The sequence below is a fragment of the Carya illinoinensis genome, chromosome 5 (genome assembly GCF_018687715.1).
Source record: "Carya illinoinensis cultivar Pawnee chromosome 5, C.illinoinensisPawnee_v1, whole genome shotgun sequence".
NCBI classification, from domain to species: Eukaryota; Viridiplantae; Streptophyta; class Magnoliopsida; order Fagales; family Juglandaceae; genus Carya; species Carya illinoinensis.
The window spans coordinates 39,538,086-39,556,341 of record NC_056756.1 but is presented as its reverse complement, the minus strand read 5'-3'; the positions used below and the strand labels follow the sequence as shown (position 1 = coordinate 39,556,341).

The 18,256-nt window shown below is 34.9% G+C and overlaps 1 protein-coding gene and 1 long non-coding RNA gene across 4 annotated transcripts; one reads left to right on the top strand and one right to left on the bottom strand.

Annotated features, from left to right (window-relative positions):
- The first annotated feature begins 744 nt into the window (after positions 1-744).
- On the top strand, positions 745-9,168 carry LOC122309975. Of its 2 annotated transcripts, XR_006242583.1 has the most exons (6): positions 745-1,196; positions 1,496-1,643; positions 2,476-2,576; positions 2,719-7,815; positions 8,284-8,455; positions 8,890-9,168. It is a non-coding gene; the product is annotated as an uncharacterized LOC122309975 (long non-coding RNA). The 2 variants fall into 2 exon arrangements; XR_006242582.1 differs by having other exon boundaries at positions 2,719-8,455.
- A 414-nt stretch (positions 9,169-9,582) lies between these two features.
- Positions 9,583-13,179, bottom strand: LOC122309974 (receptor-like protein EIX1). 2 transcript variants are annotated; one of them, XR_006242581.1, is made up of 2 exons: positions 10,320-13,179; positions 9,583-9,757 (listed from the first exon to the last, which is right to left on the bottom strand). XR_006242581.1 is itself a non-coding variant. In XM_043123821.1 (2 exons), the coding sequence occupies exon 1, from the start codon at positions 13,097-13,099 to the stop codon at positions 10,373-10,375; it is 2,727 nt and encodes a 908-aa protein (XP_042979755.1). In that variant the 5' UTR covers positions 13,100-13,179; the 3' UTR covers positions 9,583-9,759; positions 10,329-10,372. The 2 variants fall into 2 exon arrangements, 1 of the variants encoding a protein (XP_042979755.1); XM_043123821.1 differs by having other exon boundaries at positions 9,583-9,759; positions 10,329-13,179.
- Positions 13,180-18,256: the final 5,077 nt, after the last annotated feature.

Here is an 18,256-nt window from a genome sequence, read left to right as displayed (position 1 = left end):
TCAACTCGTGGGAAGTTGCAGCGCTCAGCAGACGTAGGAGCATTGGGAGGTGGCGTTGAACATGGAGACCCCATCGCGAGGTGGCCCTGGGAAGAGGAACCCCGACGCAGGTTCGCGACGACGTAGGAGGTTGGGTTTTGCACGATTCAATTCTCGTTTGCTCTGAAATATAGCTCGCAGGGAGTTGTGGTGATGGGCAGACGGAGCAATGCCCCTCGGTGACGCTGATGAGAGAGACGGCGTCACCGAGAGACTCTAAGTAGAGGAAGTGCACGCCAGTTGTTATCGAGGGAGGAGGGAATTCGCGGGATAAATTCAAATGGGGATAAATCAGAAACCGAATTTCAAATGGAATCAAAACGCACGTTTTGGTTGGGAAAAATAAAAAAAAAAAACCACGTAGTGAGTACAATGTGTGCACCACTACAGTAGATTCTCTGTAGCTAAACTCATTGTTTTTTAAACTTTGATATATGATAGTGTGTTTTTTATAAACAGGTTATTTTTGGAACTTTGAGATATGATATAAATAGGAAAGGTCCCCTTTCCATTATTTTTTTTAATTGTAAATTTTAAATTTTTTTATTTTTTGAGTTATTGACACAGATTCTTTTTACACTATGATTTATTAAAAGAAATTATATAGCGTAGGATAAACCGTAGTAGCACGTCGCATTTTCGGGGCTGCGATGTTACAATTTTCGCCCACAAGATCCCTTATTTGCCTCGAACACGCCCTCACTCGTGTTAGGAGAGATGACAACAAAATTGCCCACTTACTTGCAAAAAATACTTTGACCATTTCCGAACTCATTGTAACCATGGAGGACTCTCCCCCTTGGATTTATCCACTTTTGTAATGAAATGGCATAAGGGTACTCCCCTTTTTCAAAAAAAAAAAAACCCAACGCCGCTTAACTCAACATCTTCTCCTCCTCGCCAATGTCGTCTGCCTATTTCTCTGTTGCAGGTTCTCCGTCGGAAGCTGTTGTAGTCTCTTAATCTCCTCGATGTGGGTCATCCAGTACAGTCTTAGAATTGAGTCTAATCCGAAAGCATCAGAGTCGTCTGGTTCTAATTCGAGACGATGAGTGCTGTCAATGTCACCAACGTTACCGTTTTGGACAACCCCGCTGCGTTCCTTAATCCCTTCCAGTTCGAGATCTTCTCCGAGTTCTTCGCCCCACGTAAAGATGGTATTCTTGATTGAACCTTCATTTCCGAGTCGTATGCTGTGATTCTTTCTCTTGAGCTTCGTCTAGGGTTTCTGAGATTAGGAACTTTATATCGCTTTTTTGGTGTTGAATCATAGAGACGAAAACCTGTTTTGGTATTTGAAAAGTACATGAAGTTCTGATTTGTTCTTTGTGTGTTGTGAGGTTTCAAGAGAGAGGAAAGAAATTGTAACTTGAAGCATCTACAAAGTTGAATTTCTTTTTTCTGTTGAGTCCCCTTTTTACCCATTTCCATGTTGTAACTCAAGAAAACTTTGCAGATTTGGAATGGAAACTCATATATGTGGGGTAGTTTGCCAAAGATTTCTCTGCTGGGTATACAAAGACGGGGAAAGCATCTTAAAATTTCGATTGATAAATCAATGGTCAGATTTCTCATTTGCGTTATTGTCAGGCAGTTTGTCAAATGTAAGCCCTTTTCTATCTGCCTTTTTAGTGATTTGTGTTCAATTCTATTTTTCTTGTTTAAAGCTTATTGTACTATATTTTTCTCATAGGAAGTTTTGTGTTGTCCTGGGGAAATTGCTTATTTTCTTTTAGTAATCAGAGCACACCTCAAATTTTGATTAATTTGTTCTATTATATTGCCAACCAAAATTGTTGGCAGTCTTAAACGCTATTATAGCTTATTCGAATCCAAAGGCACATCTGTATCCTCTTTTCTCCCAAGGGAAGCCTTGTAATGAAGTAAGTTCATTATCTCTTTTCTTCCATGAATAATAGTTAACAAAACTACCTAAATTAATGATAGGATACTACAACTAATGTAATGGAACAATGTTTTGTATGATTCCTTGTACTGGGCTTAAGAATATGCGCACTCACATTTCCATCAAATATTGTTATGCTCTCATGCAGACGACAGTAACTTGGACCAGTGGCTATAACGCTATGGAGGTTGTACCTTTTGTTGCATGGGGTCTAAAGGGAGAACCCCAATCTCAATCGCCTGCTGGAAGATTGACTTTTAGTTGAAATTGCACGTTCTACTACTCCCACTCCAATCTAGAAAACTTTTTTTTTTTTTTTTAAATGTGTAGTGGGTATTTACTATTTATTATTATTATAAATATTATGTGCCTTAGATTTCTATATATATATATATATATATATTAAAAAATGAAAGAAAAAAAGAGAGGGCTTGGGGATATAGATAGGTGGGTGGGTGGATGGTTGGTGTGGGTGATGGGGGTACATGTGAAAGAAAATAAACATGAGAGACATTTTGATTGGTTTGTAGGAGATAATGAGGACTTGGACCAGCTGGATTTCATGTATTTCCTTCCTATCAGTAGCCAGAACCCTTCTCTCTCTCTCCATCGTGTCGATCCACTCTCCTCTGTACTCTCTCTCTCTCTCTCTCTCTCTCTCTCTCTCTCTCTCTCTCTCTCTCTCTCTCTCTCTCTCTCTCTCTCTCCCCACGTTTTTGAATTTATGTATTGTTTTGTCCATGGATTTGATGATTTGTGATTTTTGTTTTCAGAAGGAGAATATTACTCCAATTGGCTCAAAGATGGTGGTAATTTCAACTTCGTGCCTTTTTTTCTGTATCTGTTTATCATAACTAGTGTTTCATTTGTTTGCTTAGAAAAACTTAATGGGTTTTTTATTAATTTGCTTGATTGAGGTTTAGATTTTTTATTTTATTTTTTTGAGCTAATTAGGATTTGCAATATAACTTATCATTATATTATTTTTCAAGAAACACACTAAAGTGGAAGATACAAACCTGAAAGGGCCCGTGAAGACTATTACAGATAGTGTAAATTTATTTTACATTTTAATCACATGTAATCAAGTGCACAGTAGACTTAGCATGTACTCTAGTTATTGTTACCCTGCTTTATATTTCCGGGTACAGTTCACTTTCAATACAAGATTCTAGAATACTCTTCCATCCTCATTTTCTTCTTATCATGGTATTAGATGAAACCCTAACCCTAACTCACTAAAGCGCTGTCATGCCCATCCCTATAGATGAATCATCTTCTTCTTCTGTGCTCCTTTCTCATTCTTCTGTTGATTACTTGAATCCATATTTTCTTCAAAGTGGTGATCGTCTGGGAGCCATGCTCGTCTCCCAACCACTGAATGGTGATAACTATCTCACATGGAATTGGTCAATGTCTATGGCCTCATCACAAAAAACAAACTCTGTTTTGTTAATGGTGCTTTGACGTTGCCTGATGAGAATGATCCGATGTATCATGCTTGGATTCATCATAATATTGTTGTTCTTTCTTGGTTACTCAATGCTTTATTGAAAGAAATCACATCCTCTATCATTTACATGGACTCTGCGGAAGAGATGAGGAATGATTTAAAGGAGCGATTTGCTCAAAGCAATCATCCTCGTATTTTCTAGATCCGGAAAGCCATTGCATCTTTGTTTCAAGAAACCACCTCTGTAAGTTCATACTTTACTCGTTTGAAAAGTTTATGAGAAGAAATGATTCATTTTCGACCCCTGCCTCCTTGTTCTTGTGGAGCTATCAAACGGATTGTTGAATACCAGCAAGAGGACTATGTCCTGCAGTTCTTAATGGGGCTTCATGAGTCTTATGCTCCTTTACAAAGTTAGATTCTACTTTCTGACCCTTTTCCCCCTATTAATAAGGTGTTTTCTCTTAATTCTTCAAGAAGAAAAATAGAGAGAGATTGTTTCTAATTCTTTATGTTCTAATGATGTTGTTGCTATGTTGACTAATTGTGATTCTAGAATATGAAAGATTCTGTTGGAACCCGAAATGGCAAACAACTTGTAAATCATAAGGAACGGCCTTAGTGTACTCATTGTGGTCTATCGAGCCATATGATTGATAAATGCTATAAGATCCATGGGTATCCACCTGGATACAAGGCAAGGATCAGAAACCCTAATGCCAATCAGGCCACTGTTAACAATCTAATTCAGATTCAGTTATGGTTTCAAATTTCCCATTTTCTCAAGAGCAATGTCAACAGCTCCTTACATTTCTTCAAACTAGTCAAACTAATCCTTTTTCTGTGAATCAAGTAATTACAGTTTCATCCACTTTTATACCTGTATCTTTACCCTCGGTTGCACAACCTTTTTTCCGGTATTTCCATTACTAATTCATATCAGCCTTTCAGTTTATCAACTGTTGATACAATTGCATTTCATCAACAGTCTTGGATTCTTGGTTCTGGAGCCACTGACCATATGATTGGTTCATTTTCTCTTTTTACTTCATTACCAACCCGTCAATAAATCTGTGAAATTGCGTAATGGTTCTTGTATTCAAGCTACACATATGGGTATGGTTAGACTTTCTGATTCTCTAATTCTAACTGATGTGCTATATGTTCCCACATTTACATTCAATCTCATTTCAGTTAGCAAGTTAATTTCCCAGTTTTCTTGTTTTCTTTTATTCTTACATGGCTTTTGTTATATTCAGGACCTCTTCAATTGGAGGACAATTGGAGTAGCTAAACTTTCTCAAGGTTTATATCACTTACTGCAAGTTCCAGGCACCTATATTTCTTGTAATTCAAATACTTTTTCCCATTGTAATTTTGTCAAAAACAGTTATCATATTTGGCACTGTCGCCTTGGACATATTTCTGATTCTAGATTCAATAATTTGTCCTCTGATATTTCCTGCTTTACAGTTCCAAATAATAGTCATTGTGATGTTTGTCCACTTGCTACACAGAAAAGACTTCCTTTTCCATTAAGTTCATCAACCTCTAGTTCTATATTTGAACTCATTCATTGTGATGTTTGGGGGCCTTTTTCAATTACTTCATATGATGGTTTTATATTTTTTTTTTCTCACTATAGTAGATGATTACAGTCGATGTACTTGAATATATTTGCTCAAATCGAAGTCTGAGACACGTTCATATCTACAATCCTTTTTTGCCTTTGAGGAAACTCAGTTTAATTGTAAAATCAAAACTATTCGAATTGATAATGCTTTAGAATTTGAAATGAAATCTTTTTTTTTTTTCTAGCAAAGGAGTTGTACACCAACACAGTTTTGTTTACACTCCTTAGCAAAATGCTATCGTTGAAAGAAAACATTAGCATATTCTTAATGTTGCTAGATATCTTCATTTTCAATCAAATATTTCTTTACAGTTTTGGAGTGATTGTGTTCTCACTACTGTTTATCTTATAAAAAGCATTCCCATGCCTATTTTACACAAAAATCTCCATACGAAGTACTTTTTTCTGTTAAACCTCAGTAAAAACATCTGTTTTTGTTGTCTTTGTTATGCATCTTCACTTGGTATTTCTTCTTCTACCAAGTTCTCTGCTCGGGCTCAAGTTTGTGTATTTTTGGGATATCCTGCTGGTATAAAAGGATATAAATTGTATAATCTTCACTCATAAGATCATCATTTCTAGAGATCTCATATTTCATGAACATCTTTTTCCTTTCAAACCAGATTCACCTTATCATCACCTCATTCCTGAAACACAGAATTCTCCCTCATGCACAAATCTGGTTCTACCAGTTTCTCTTTCAGATGCTTCTATTTCTCCTTCTTCAAATCATTCTCCACCCATTCAATCTAATACTTCTCAGAATTCACCACCACAAAATTTTATTCAAAAGTCCACAAGAAATAGAAGACTACCTGATTACTTACAGGACTATCATTGTTCCTTGATCTCAATTAATAAAGTTACTAGTTCTTCTCTGGTTGATGGTTCTTTCGCTTCAGGTACTCCTTATTCTATTTCTTCATATTTGTCATATTCTAAATTCTCTTCCTCCTATAAATATCCCTTTATGAACCCAAATTCTTTCATCAAGCTATTAAATATCCCCATTGGAGAAATGCAATGGCAGATGAAATCAATGCTCTTGAAGCTTATAAAACTTGGATCCTAACTGACTTACCTCCTGGCAAGCAGCCTATTAGTTGTAGATGGGTTTACAAGTTCAAGTTGAAATCTGATGGCACTCTTGAAAGGCATAAGGCTCAGTTGGTTGCAAAAGGGTATACTCAGAGTAAGGGAATTGATTACTTTGATACTTTTTCTCTTGTTGCTGAGCTAACCACTGTTCATTGCTTCCTTTTATTAGCTGCTATACACAATTGGGAGTTGCACCAATTGGATGTTAATAATGCTTTTCTTCATGGTAATTTGGATGAAGAAGTATACATGAAACTTCCTCCTGGTTTTTCTAAACCTGGAGATCCTTGGGTGTGTAAGCTGCTCAAGTCTCTATATGGTTTGAAATAAGCCTCTCGTCAATGGTTTTCTAAAGTTTCTTTCGCTTTGGTTGCTTATGGATTTACTCAGTCAAATTCTGATTATTCCTTGTTTGCTAAATGTTCTGGTGACTCTTTTGTGGCACTACTGGTATATGTGGATGATATTGTTATAGCTTCCAATCATTCACAAACTGTTATTGATCCTAAAGGTATTTCAAGTCTTCATTTCAAGCTGAAAGATCTTAGTGTTTTGAGGTATTTTTTGGGATTGGAAGTTGCAAGATCTGCTAAGGATATTTCTCTTTCTCAAAGGAAGCATGCTCTTGAAATAATTTCTGATTCTAGTATATTGGCTGCTAAACCTGCTAGCCGTCCAATGGATCAAAACTTAAGACTTTCCAAAACAGAATCTTTCCTTTAATTGATGATCGAGCCTCTTACAGAAGATTAATTGGTCGTCTTCTTTATTTGACACTTACACGACTTGACTTGTCTTTTTTGTTACTACTTTGAGTTAGTTTTTGGATCATCCTCGATAGTCTCACTATGATGCAGTTGTTGAAGTGATCAGATACATCAAAGCTACTGTAGGCCAAGGATTGTTCTTCCCCAGCAACTCTTCCTTACAACTTTGAGGATTTTGTGATTTTGATTGGGCCACCTGTCCTGATTCTAGAAGATCAGTTACTGGATTATGCCTTTTCCTTAGTGATTTATTAATTTCATGGAAGTCCAAGAAGCAAGTTACTGTCTCCAGATCCTCTGCTGAAGCAGAGTACCGTTCTATGGCTTCCACATGTTGTGAAATCAAATGGCTTATTTCTCTTTTTCCTGATTTTGGCATCTCATTTCCTTCTCCATCTGTTCTTTATTGTGATAGTCAAGCAACCATCCATATTGCTACTAATCCATTTTTTCATGAAAGAACTAAGCATATTGAAATAGATTGTCATTTAGTTAGAGATATGATTCATTCAAAATGGTAAAGTTTTAACTAATCATGTTTCTTCTGAACATCAGTTAGCAGATTTTTTAACTAACCCTTTAGCTTCTGATAGCTTTCGTGTATCTCTCAGCAAGCTGGGTGTCCTTAATTTGTACATTCCATTTCGAGGGGGCTATTACAGATATTGTATAAATTTATTTTACATTTTAATCACATGTAATCACGCGCACAGTAGACTTAGCATGTACTCTAGTTATTTTTACTCTGATTTATATTTCGGTGTACAGTTCACTTTTAATACGAGATTCTAGAATACTCTTCCTCTTCAATTCCCGTTTCCTCATTTTCCTCTTATCAAAGACCTCCAAAATAGAATTGATATCCTACGAGAGCAAGCACAAGTCAGGCAACCTCGATCACTTTAACAAGTTTAAAAAGGTATGCTCAGTTGCTTGTGACTCTTGCATGTCTTCAAAAGATTAAAAAGGGTTTTTGCTTAGATAGAATCGGGATTATGTTGAAAGGAAAGATTAGAATTTACAATTATACTTGAAAACAGCAATTTAAGTCTGATGGTATATTGGTACATGTATCTTGTAGTTCAGCATCACTAATCGCTGCAGTTATAAATTGACTGGTACCGGTCTGATAAAATGGAAAGACGACAAAATTTTAATTTTAATTTTTTTTATATGTTTTTTGCTGCATTGGGATTTGGAAAATTTGAGAAACCAAAGAATCGGGGCCAAATAGTTGAATTAATATCACTTGAGTGGAGGTTTTGGTTCTTTAAGTCCCATTTGTTAAATTGTTAAATTCTCGAGTTGTGAAAGTGCTATAATGATTATTTTGGGACTTTGGCCTTCATCTGCTACTCATCCAGTAAATGTTGATTGTCTTTTGTAGGTTTACTCCTTCAATGTCTCGCAGGCAGCTCTTTAGAGATATGCTATGCTAGAGGACCAAAGACCTGAAAGTGGTAACCTTTGTTATGATGACCATGGTGATGCATGTACCTACTCAAATTTGCTTGATGTGGACTGGCTTTTTTCATCTGCAAATTCTTGTGATATGAAAGGTAATTCTCATCTGGTATGTCATCTGCTCTGTCAAAGAATGCAAGGATCAAAACATTTCATTGTTTGCATCTTATTTGCGCATTCATTATGGTTAGCCATTGAAGTGATAATCTTCAAGTGACATGAAGAAGATTGAAGTAGGGAGAAAGCTTGTAAAGAATCGGTGGAGTCTATCAGTACTTAGTCGTACTTCCTATCATAGCTTCTTTGCCTGACCCTAGGCCTTATATTGGGTAGATGAACAAGAGAATGTTCAATTGTGAAGTTTTAATGAATGAAATATTTTTCTTTCTGCTGTTTTTGTTTTCTTTCTTGTTGGGAATCTTAGGTCTTGAACCGTAATTTCACCCTCCACCTTTTTCTTACTTGAGAAGGCGTCATTTGAGTTAAGAATTCATTGGCAATTGACTACCGATTTGTAATTTGGCTGTAGGTCTATCACCAGCCTTTCATCAGAAAATTTTGTGGATGGACTGAAACTGGGAACTACCACATCTGCTGGGTACTGTGTTGTTGGATCATAATGACCCTTCTGTCCTTAGATGATTTGTTTAATTTAAAGTACATAAATTTTTATTGAATTTAAAAGTTTTGGTTGAACTTTCTCGTCGGTTGCTCTTTGAGATTGATTTTTCCTCCCTGAATCGATTTATGTATCACATGAAGAGAATTATAATCTATATGATAAACGCATAATAAGTATTTTATAGTATTACTCATGTAGTATATTTTTGCTCAACAAATATACTCGGGTGTTGGGGAGCTTGAAAAATTAGAAGTTGGCTTGTATTTCTCAAGCCAGAGTTGTAATGTCTATTTATGAATGAATGAACAATGTTTCATTAAAAATATATATATATGTACTTGAGGTCATTTTCTTCAGGTATATTATTATAATGGATGTGTATATTCCTTTATTTTGAGATGCATACTTGATAAACAATTTTATTTTGTCATATATATAGTTCATATATATTATTAAGTTATATATATATATATATTTAATGTTGACAAAATCCACATAGTTTTTTATAATCAAAGTGTCAAATCATAACTACCATGCAGGATTGATCAATATATTATAGTATATATATATATATATATATATATGTATATAAAGTGCTAGTTTGCAGATTAAATTTAAAATTACATCCATTGAAAAATACTTAGAAATAACTAGTCTAAGATACAATGATTGTCTTTTGATACATACAATATACTCAACAAAACGAAGTAGAACTGATCCACTATATATAGTATCATGACTAGCTTATTGAAATGATGTGGCTGTCTCCTGCTAGCTGGATCCCCGCAAAAGGAACAAATATTAGTTTTGAATACTAAACAACATTATTCAAAATTATATTAAAAAAATTAAACTACAAATTAAAATTAGTTACACGTAAGCATCCACACAGCTTGTTAGAAAACCTACTCATTTTGAACAAAAGGGACAAATAAGAAGAGGGGATTAAAATAATTTTGCATAAAAGATGAACCATTAAATATACTATGTACCTTTTCATGAACCGACTTACTAAAGCCAAATTCAACATATTCTTTAAATATATTATGTACCTGATCATGAACCGACTTACTAAAGCTAAATTCAACATAAGAATATGTAAAAATTAATATTTTCTATACAATCTAATGTTGCAAAGATTTTTAACAGATAATTAAAGGGATACAAGTTGAAGACTTTTAAAGACTTGCTAAGAATGATATAATATTCATACTATAATATACTGCCATAGAAAATATATATATACATATATATATATATATATATATATATATATATATTCCTACTATATGTGGCGAAGGATTTTACTAATTTATGAATATGTAGAAGACTTTTACCTTAAAATTTAACTTTACGAAGTGAGCATGCATAGAGCTTCTGCCACGTACTGTCACATCATTCGAGCATTGGAAGTGAGACGCTTCATTATATACCGTATGTTTAGCAATGAAGTGATACACACTCCCCAAAATCCTCCAATAAATCCGAGAAATGCAGCAATATAAAATCCTTTAGTTATAAATCTATCATTCTGATTCTCGTGGCCTCGAGTGTTATTGTAAATTGGATGAGGATCTTCTATGCACTTCTTTGGAAGTGGAGAGCCACATAGTTTAGGATTTTCTGAAAATGCAGAAGCATCAAAGCTTTGTATTTGAGTTCCTGTTGGGATTTTGCCTGATAAGTTGTTGGCGGACAAGTCCAATTGGCTGAGAAAACTTAAGATGGAAATGCTCATTGGGATTTCACCGTAAAGTTGGTTTCTAGATAAATCAAGAGACTGCAAATTTCTCAACAAACCGATCTTCGGAGTGATAAATCCAGATAAATTGTTTCTGGATAAATTCAAGGCAACCAGTGCTGTAAGATTAGTAATTCCTTCTGGAATCACTCCATGTAATTTGTTATTTGAAAGATCAATTATCTTTAGAAGTCCCAAGGAACTTTGAAACATAAACTCTCTTCCTTTCCATACCAAGGATGCATAGTCCATATAAGATATGCTTGTATTATACCTAAACATGGCACCAGACATTATATCCATTGTAGTATACATTGCAGTCAAATTGTATATACATTCTGGAATAGCTCCCTTGATCTTGTTCAAAGAAAGGTCCAAGATCTGAATATATTGTAGATGACATAGATTTAAAGGCAAACTTCCAACAAACTGATTAGATCGTAGGCCAAGAATAACCAAATTGGGTAAACTATCACCAATCCATGGAGGTACCATTCCAGAAAAGTTATTTGCTCCCAAGTCAATGATTATTAACTGGCTACAGTTTTGAAGGGATGTTGGAATCTTTCCAACAAATCCATTGTTGCTTAAATGCAAAAGTTGAATCGAGACTAGGGAGCCCATTGAGTCTGGTATATTCCCAGAGAAATTGTTGTTGGCCAAATTAAGAACAACCAAACCAGAAATATACGTCCAGCAATCTGGAAGCCCTCCAGACAGTGTATTGTTTGAGAGGTTTAAAGACTCCAATAATGTTGAACTATTGAGTTCACATAGGAAGGAAACCGGTCCAGAAAACCTATTGTTCGATAGGTCTAGTGATGACACATTCACTAGACCATCAAAATGTGGTATTAAACCGTCAAGACGATTGGTGCTTAGATCTATAATAGCAAACTCATGAAGTCTAGATGATGACAAGTTTGCTAGGTTCCCATGCAACTCATTGTTATTCATATTTAAAAAAGATAACCTGGGAGAGAAGTCCCAAAACCAAGCAGGGATAATGTCAGAAATTTCAGCATTGGAAATATCAAGCATAAAATAATTCCTTTGAGTTTGAAGCCACTTCGGAAAAGCTGATCCCAATCTGCAAGAGCTCAAATTAATAGCATCCAGTTGGAATGGGGGAACCCAATCGTTGCTGAAGCTCAAAATCAAAGAATTTGAGCCTAAATATAACTCTTTCAGTTTGCTGAGATTTGAAAAATGGGCATCAGAGATTAGGCCAGCAAGGGAATTCTTAGAAACATCCAACATATGAAGATTGGATAAGCTTCCAATACTCTCAGGCAATGGCCCTGTGAATCTATTGTTGCTTATTTGAAGATTTTGCAAGGAGTCCATTAAGCAACCCGACGCATTACTCATAAATTCAGAAAGATTTCCACCAAGATTGTTATGCGAAAGATACAATGAACCTAAGGAGCATAAATTCCAAAAAGATTTTGGAATGCCGCCAACAAGCTTATTTCCTCCGAGATATAGTGTTTTAAGAGAATTTAGACTACCAAAGGCATCTGGAATGGAGCATTGTAACTCGTTATCTCCAAGGTACAGATCGACAAGGCTTGTAGTGGAGTTGAACAACCAAAGAAATATAGAGCAGTTGAGATAATTGCCAGAGAGATCTAAAAGTGAAAGTTGTGATGATGAATTAGCAGTGACGGAAAGCAACTGAGGAGTCGTTGTGGAGAGACTGCACCGACTTAGACTCAAGTGTTTCAAAGAAGGGAGCATCATAACCTTGTCAGGCCAATTGACTACCAGGCTGAGGTTGACTGCATGCATGTCCAAGAATTTTAAGGATGAAAGATGAATTAACCAATCAAGATTATATACTTCTGTCAGATCATCATTCCATTTGAGATCAAGAGAAGTCAATCTCGAGAGGTTTGCTAATTGTTGTGGAATGGTTCCAGCTATACTGGTATATGAAAGATTGAGATATCGTAATCTAGTGAGTGAACCAATGAAGTTGGGGAACGGTTTCCCGAAAAAGTTATTGAAACTTAAGTCCAAGTAAGTCAAATACTGCAATCCAAGTAATGAAATGCTTATCTCACCTTCTAAATATTTAGTTGAACGTTCAGCATACGACCAATCTGACCGGAGATCAAGTTGAACAACATGACCTGTTTTGTTGCTGCAATTAATTCCTTCCCACTTGCAACAATCTTCACCACTGTCCCAAGAAGACAGCCAATGGTTAGGATCAACAAGGTGTTGTTTGAATTGGAGGAGTGCTTGTCGTTCTTTTTCTATGCATCTGACTTTGGAATCAGTATGCAAATCGAAACTAAATCCGAGTTTTGTTGCATTACATGATAAGAGTCCAAGTAGTAGAAGCAAAAATGGGAGATAACAACCTCTCATTGTTTTACTCTCTATTTGGAACAATGATAAGAGATGTTGTATCAATAATGCAACTTATATGGGTTTTGATATCCCAAAGAGAACTACTCGATTTATTTTTATACTAGTTTTACGTATAATGAACGTCTAAATTTGTTTTCAAACCCGCATGGGGCCTACAAACCGGGTGTGACCAATAGTTGAGAATTTCCATCTTGAATTCCTAGCTAGGACCTACATGAGTACATGATGGCTAACAAACCACTAAATAAAAAATGGCTGAACTTTTCTTTTTATTCTTTTTTATTTTCTTTCTTTCCTCTTTTAGTAATAAGGGTACTAAATCAAGTCAAATTGCGTGTAACATAAGGTCAATTATTTGAAATAAATGGTATTCATATTGATGTCATGATCAGCTGCAAATTACTTTTATATCAAAATCAATAATTAAGATAACAGATAAAGTGAAGAGATAATTCCCGAAAATATGGTTTAATAGTCGATGATGGTTATGCAAAATTTGTGGTAATGAATGTAACTTCTTTAGGTCCAATATATATTTATTTTTTTGTTCCAAATTCCCACTCATGCATTCACATGCACCAATATGTATACATTGTGTAGAGTCGTTGAGGGATGGAAAAGATGGGTCTCCTAATTATTCACTCAAATTTAATCGGTTAGACCGAGTCAATTTCATGAGCTCAATTATTTTCTTGAAATAAATATTAGGGGACACATTCAGATTCATGTCTATTTCAAACTTTAATATCTATTTCAAACGTTATCCATTCAACGTGGTACCCCCATCAAGTTATCAACCATGCTTGGAGTCAGGACGATAAGTACCATAAATTTCGGTCATTCAAGTTCAAACACTTTATTTCTTGGCAAAAGAAAAAGAAAAAGAAAAAAAACTGCATTTTAGTTTTTATTTTAATTAATGTAGTTACTTAAACAATTTATGTTATTAATAAATTGGTTTTACTTTTAATTTTTTTTAAGTTTCTGTGTTCTATTTTAATTTTAGTCCTTTTCTTTTAAGAAAATTAGTCATTTTATTTTATATATATTTTCCCTTTCCATTACTTTTGTAGAAACACTCTATTGTCCATAAAAAGCTTAGGGCAAACTCATTTAAAAATATTTCATTAACAATTAAGTATAAAAATACGAAATCGGTGGCTTTTATTGGGATGCATCCTTGTCCTCGGCGGATGCATCACTTCCCATCACCTTAGGGATCGCCATGGAACCAAATCGGCAAGTAAAACCAAATTGGTGAATGGACTCCATAAGTTCCAGTCTCATAACTACTTAAGGGACGTTTGGAGACAATTTTTAAAATTTTTTATAATTTCATTCTCAAGTATCTTTCAAAGACAACATTTTTGGCTTTTAAAATTTTAACATTTTCATCTAATCATTATCAATCATTATCAAAACACCTATATCAATACAACTTTTACAAACTTAAAAAAAAAAAAAAAAATCAATACAACTTTTACAAGCTTCAAAACATAAGTTATATTGAAAATATAATTACCTTTACAAACTTCAAAACATAACTTTTACAAACATAAGTTACAACTTTTACAAACTTCAAACCTAAATTAATCTTTCTTCCCTCGATCGCGGTGGGGATACTCTTTAGATCGACTGATACACAGCTCGATATATTTTTCACTGGTATTCAAGTCTCGAGCATTAACTAATTATAAAATATAATTACTTGAAAATAATTGTCGGACACTTTCTTGAATCAAACTTCTTCAATCGGATCCAATTGATCATTTCGCATCGATCCGCGAATAAAAAGGTAAATACAAGCAATTGAGAATCCGATTCTTTATTCATGATCCAGAAAATATTAAATTAAGAATCCCTATAAAATGATTTGCATATAATAATTATTAGCTAGAAATTCCATTATACTGAATTAATTAATCTGTCATTTTTCTTCCCTCAATTAAGTGCTTAATGTTTCATCCAACTATTTTTTGTATTCATATTTCTTCCCTAATTTAATTACTTGAAAATAATTGCATGTGGACACTTTCTTGAATTGCTAATCTCATTAATTCACATGCACCAACATGTAACCATCTTTCAAAACACAAAATAAAAATAAATAAATAAATAAATAAAATAAAATAAAATCAAAAAATAATAATAAAAAAAAAAAAAAAAAAGAAGAAGAAGAAGGTAGAATACAGCGTCTAAAAGGGGCCAGATTGATCCGAGTCAATGCAATTTGCATGTAACGTAATGTCAATTATTTGGAAAAAAAAGTAGCGAAGACAATAGTTCAAACCTATCTTTATCTAAACCCTTCTATCTTTATCTAAAGGAAAACTCTTGTTGCAGGCCACTTGCGGACGGATTCGCGCACCAGGCTGACGTGGACATTAATGAAACGGTGCGTTTTATCTGAAGCGGGAAGATGAATTTGACGTCTCGGCTGCACTCCTTTCATTCTTCACTTTTTCCACCTTTTTCGTTTATCACTTCTCCTCTCACCTCTCATCCCCGTTCTGCACCGTTTCCCACTTTTTCACTAACTCTCAGTGAAATCTCCTCCACCGTCAACCCAAACACAATAGGAAAATTATATTTGAATGTTAAATGACTTAACAAATCAACCTCAGCGGCGTCGCCAACCACCCACGTCGCAACTCCACTCTCTAACCATCATTGCACCCTCACGGCCTCCCCATAGCCACTGCCCAGCCTAGACGAAGCCATAGCCAACCACACCTACGACAACACCACCACAAGCTGCAGCTTCCTCCCGTGCCGAGACTCGCAACTCATCCTCACCATCGCGGAAGCCCAACCAGTGTGCGTCCACCGTTAGGAGAAACCACTCCACGCCGCTGCCAAGCCCTCCGCGCGAACACGCCAGCCACTGCCCAGACTCAACCACCTTGATCCGTTGCATTTTTTGTAGCCAACCACCACACAACCTTCTCGGTTTCTTCTCCACTTCCCAACTAGTCGTATTTTAGCAACCATAACAGAGCACATAAGTCCCTGTTTTAAACAAGAGAAGCAGAGCCACTTTCGACGCCACCATAGACCCACATTCCCTCCATTGTCAGCCATTTTTCCTAGCCGGAAGCGGCCACAAGACACTACCGTAGCTCGGTCGTGCCACTCCCTGGAGCACCGAAAGGTAAGTCCCTCCCTCTTTCACTAACTTTCCGTCTCTCTCTCTCTCTTTCTCTCTCTCTCCTCTGTAGCCCAGCCACTCTAATCGGCGGCATCACCTCAGCCCAGCATATGTCACGAAGATAATTTTAGATCAGAAAAATAGGGCTGTAACCAAATTCAAGGAGAAATTAACCCATATGGTTTAAAAATAAAATTCACCTCGATCTCCCTCTCCGCATCTTGACATTTACAGTTACGTTTCTTCATCGCAATAAGGTTCAACGATTTTTTCTATTTAAAGTCCTATGACCGAAGTCAACAAGCCGATCAAGTGGAGAGAGACAGATGGAGGAACCTTTAATGGCAGAGGAAATAGAGAGAGGAACGATTGCAGGAGAGAGAGAGACAGAGGGGACAATGAAAGGGGTAAACTTGTATTTTTACATCCTTTCAGCTGCCACGTCTTCGGCTCGGTGCACAATTCGTGCGCGGCTTGTCTGTACGTAGAAGGACTCTAAAACCCTTCTACACGTTTTCATGCTCCACAATCACATCATCCATTTATCTTAACCAAATTTTCTGTGTCCGACAAATTTGGTCAGTTGAAAAATTATTTCAATTGATAAAATGTTTTTAGAGTCAATTATTCTACTTTAAAAATTATAGATGAAGAGCGACAAAGATTAATTCATAATTCAATTCAAATAAGAATACCTTATTGCTGATTTCTCTTCTTGGGATCTATCTACTTTTTATTTGTTCTAATTTCTTTTAATTAGACCAATAGTCTTCATTTTTTATTTCTTCTAATTTCCTCTTTATTAATACTCTTGAACTATTGGCTTGTTGAAAGATGCCAACCTTAGCTAGGTAGTAAAAATTGACTAGCCTGATAAATTAGAGAAATTAAGACTACGCTTAGTTATACAGATTGAATGATACGAGATGAAAATTAAAAGTTAAAAGTTAAAAAAAAATATTATTAGAATATTATTTTTATTTTAAAATTTGAGAAATTTGAATTGTTTATTACATTTTGTCTAGACGTTTAGAAAAATTATAATAATTAAATAATATAGATATTTGTGAAAACAAACTAGCTTTAAGTCTATTTAGCAAGATAGCGATAGAGATTTTTTAATTCTAGAACCAATGCAATTAATTCTATTTGAAAATTTTGTTTTTATTTGAAAAAATAGATACCTTCCATGTCATCCGTCATCGCAATGGTTGGACTTTTAAATTTGCTATTAATCCAAAGTTGATCCCAAATTTAATTGGGTTGACCAAGTCGATTTGGCGTTTAACATAAGGCCAAGTACCTTTCCTAGAAGGAAATTATGTGAAAAACTTTCTCAAATGATAGTCAAAAAATATATAGAAGGAGAAAAGAACGTTAATTGGACCAATTGAGTAGATTAGCGTCTCGTAGAAGGCCAACCATTTGGAAAATTTCAGCAAAAATAAAGGAATTATGACGGAATTGTTGTTTTTACACACAGATTTCTTCCTTTTTTTCTTTTTTTCTTTTTTTTTCCTTGTTCTGATCAGTCAATTTCATACGGTAGAACTTATGCTGTGGAAGGTTTTCTTTTAGTGATACAATCATATTGAGTAAGGCTAGATAGAGTCAAACTTTTCTATCCAAACACTACTACACGTTTTTGTGTGTGCCTTGATTTTTAAAGAATATTATTTTTTAAATTTATATAAATTTTGTTTAATTTTTAATTCAAATAATAATAATATTTTATTAAAAGCTGTGTAAAAGTCATAAAATAATTATGTATTTATTATTTCGAATTTCCCGATTAACGATCACGTTATGTTTTCGGATATAATTTTATTTTGAGTATATATTTTTTTACTTATATATTATGTTTTACTTATTTGTTAATTATTTAATGGATGTTTAGATGAGAAATAATGATGAATTTATTTTTCTATATATAAAATATAGGTATTATAAAAATGACCAAAATAGAGAAACTTATTCATATATCTGTCGATTATAGGAATATAGAA

Coding starts and splice junctions, on each gene's coding strand:
- LOC122309974 (XM_043123821.1), bottom strand. CDS start 13,099: ATGAGAGGTTGTTATCTCCCATTTTTGCTTCTACTACTTGGACTCTTA.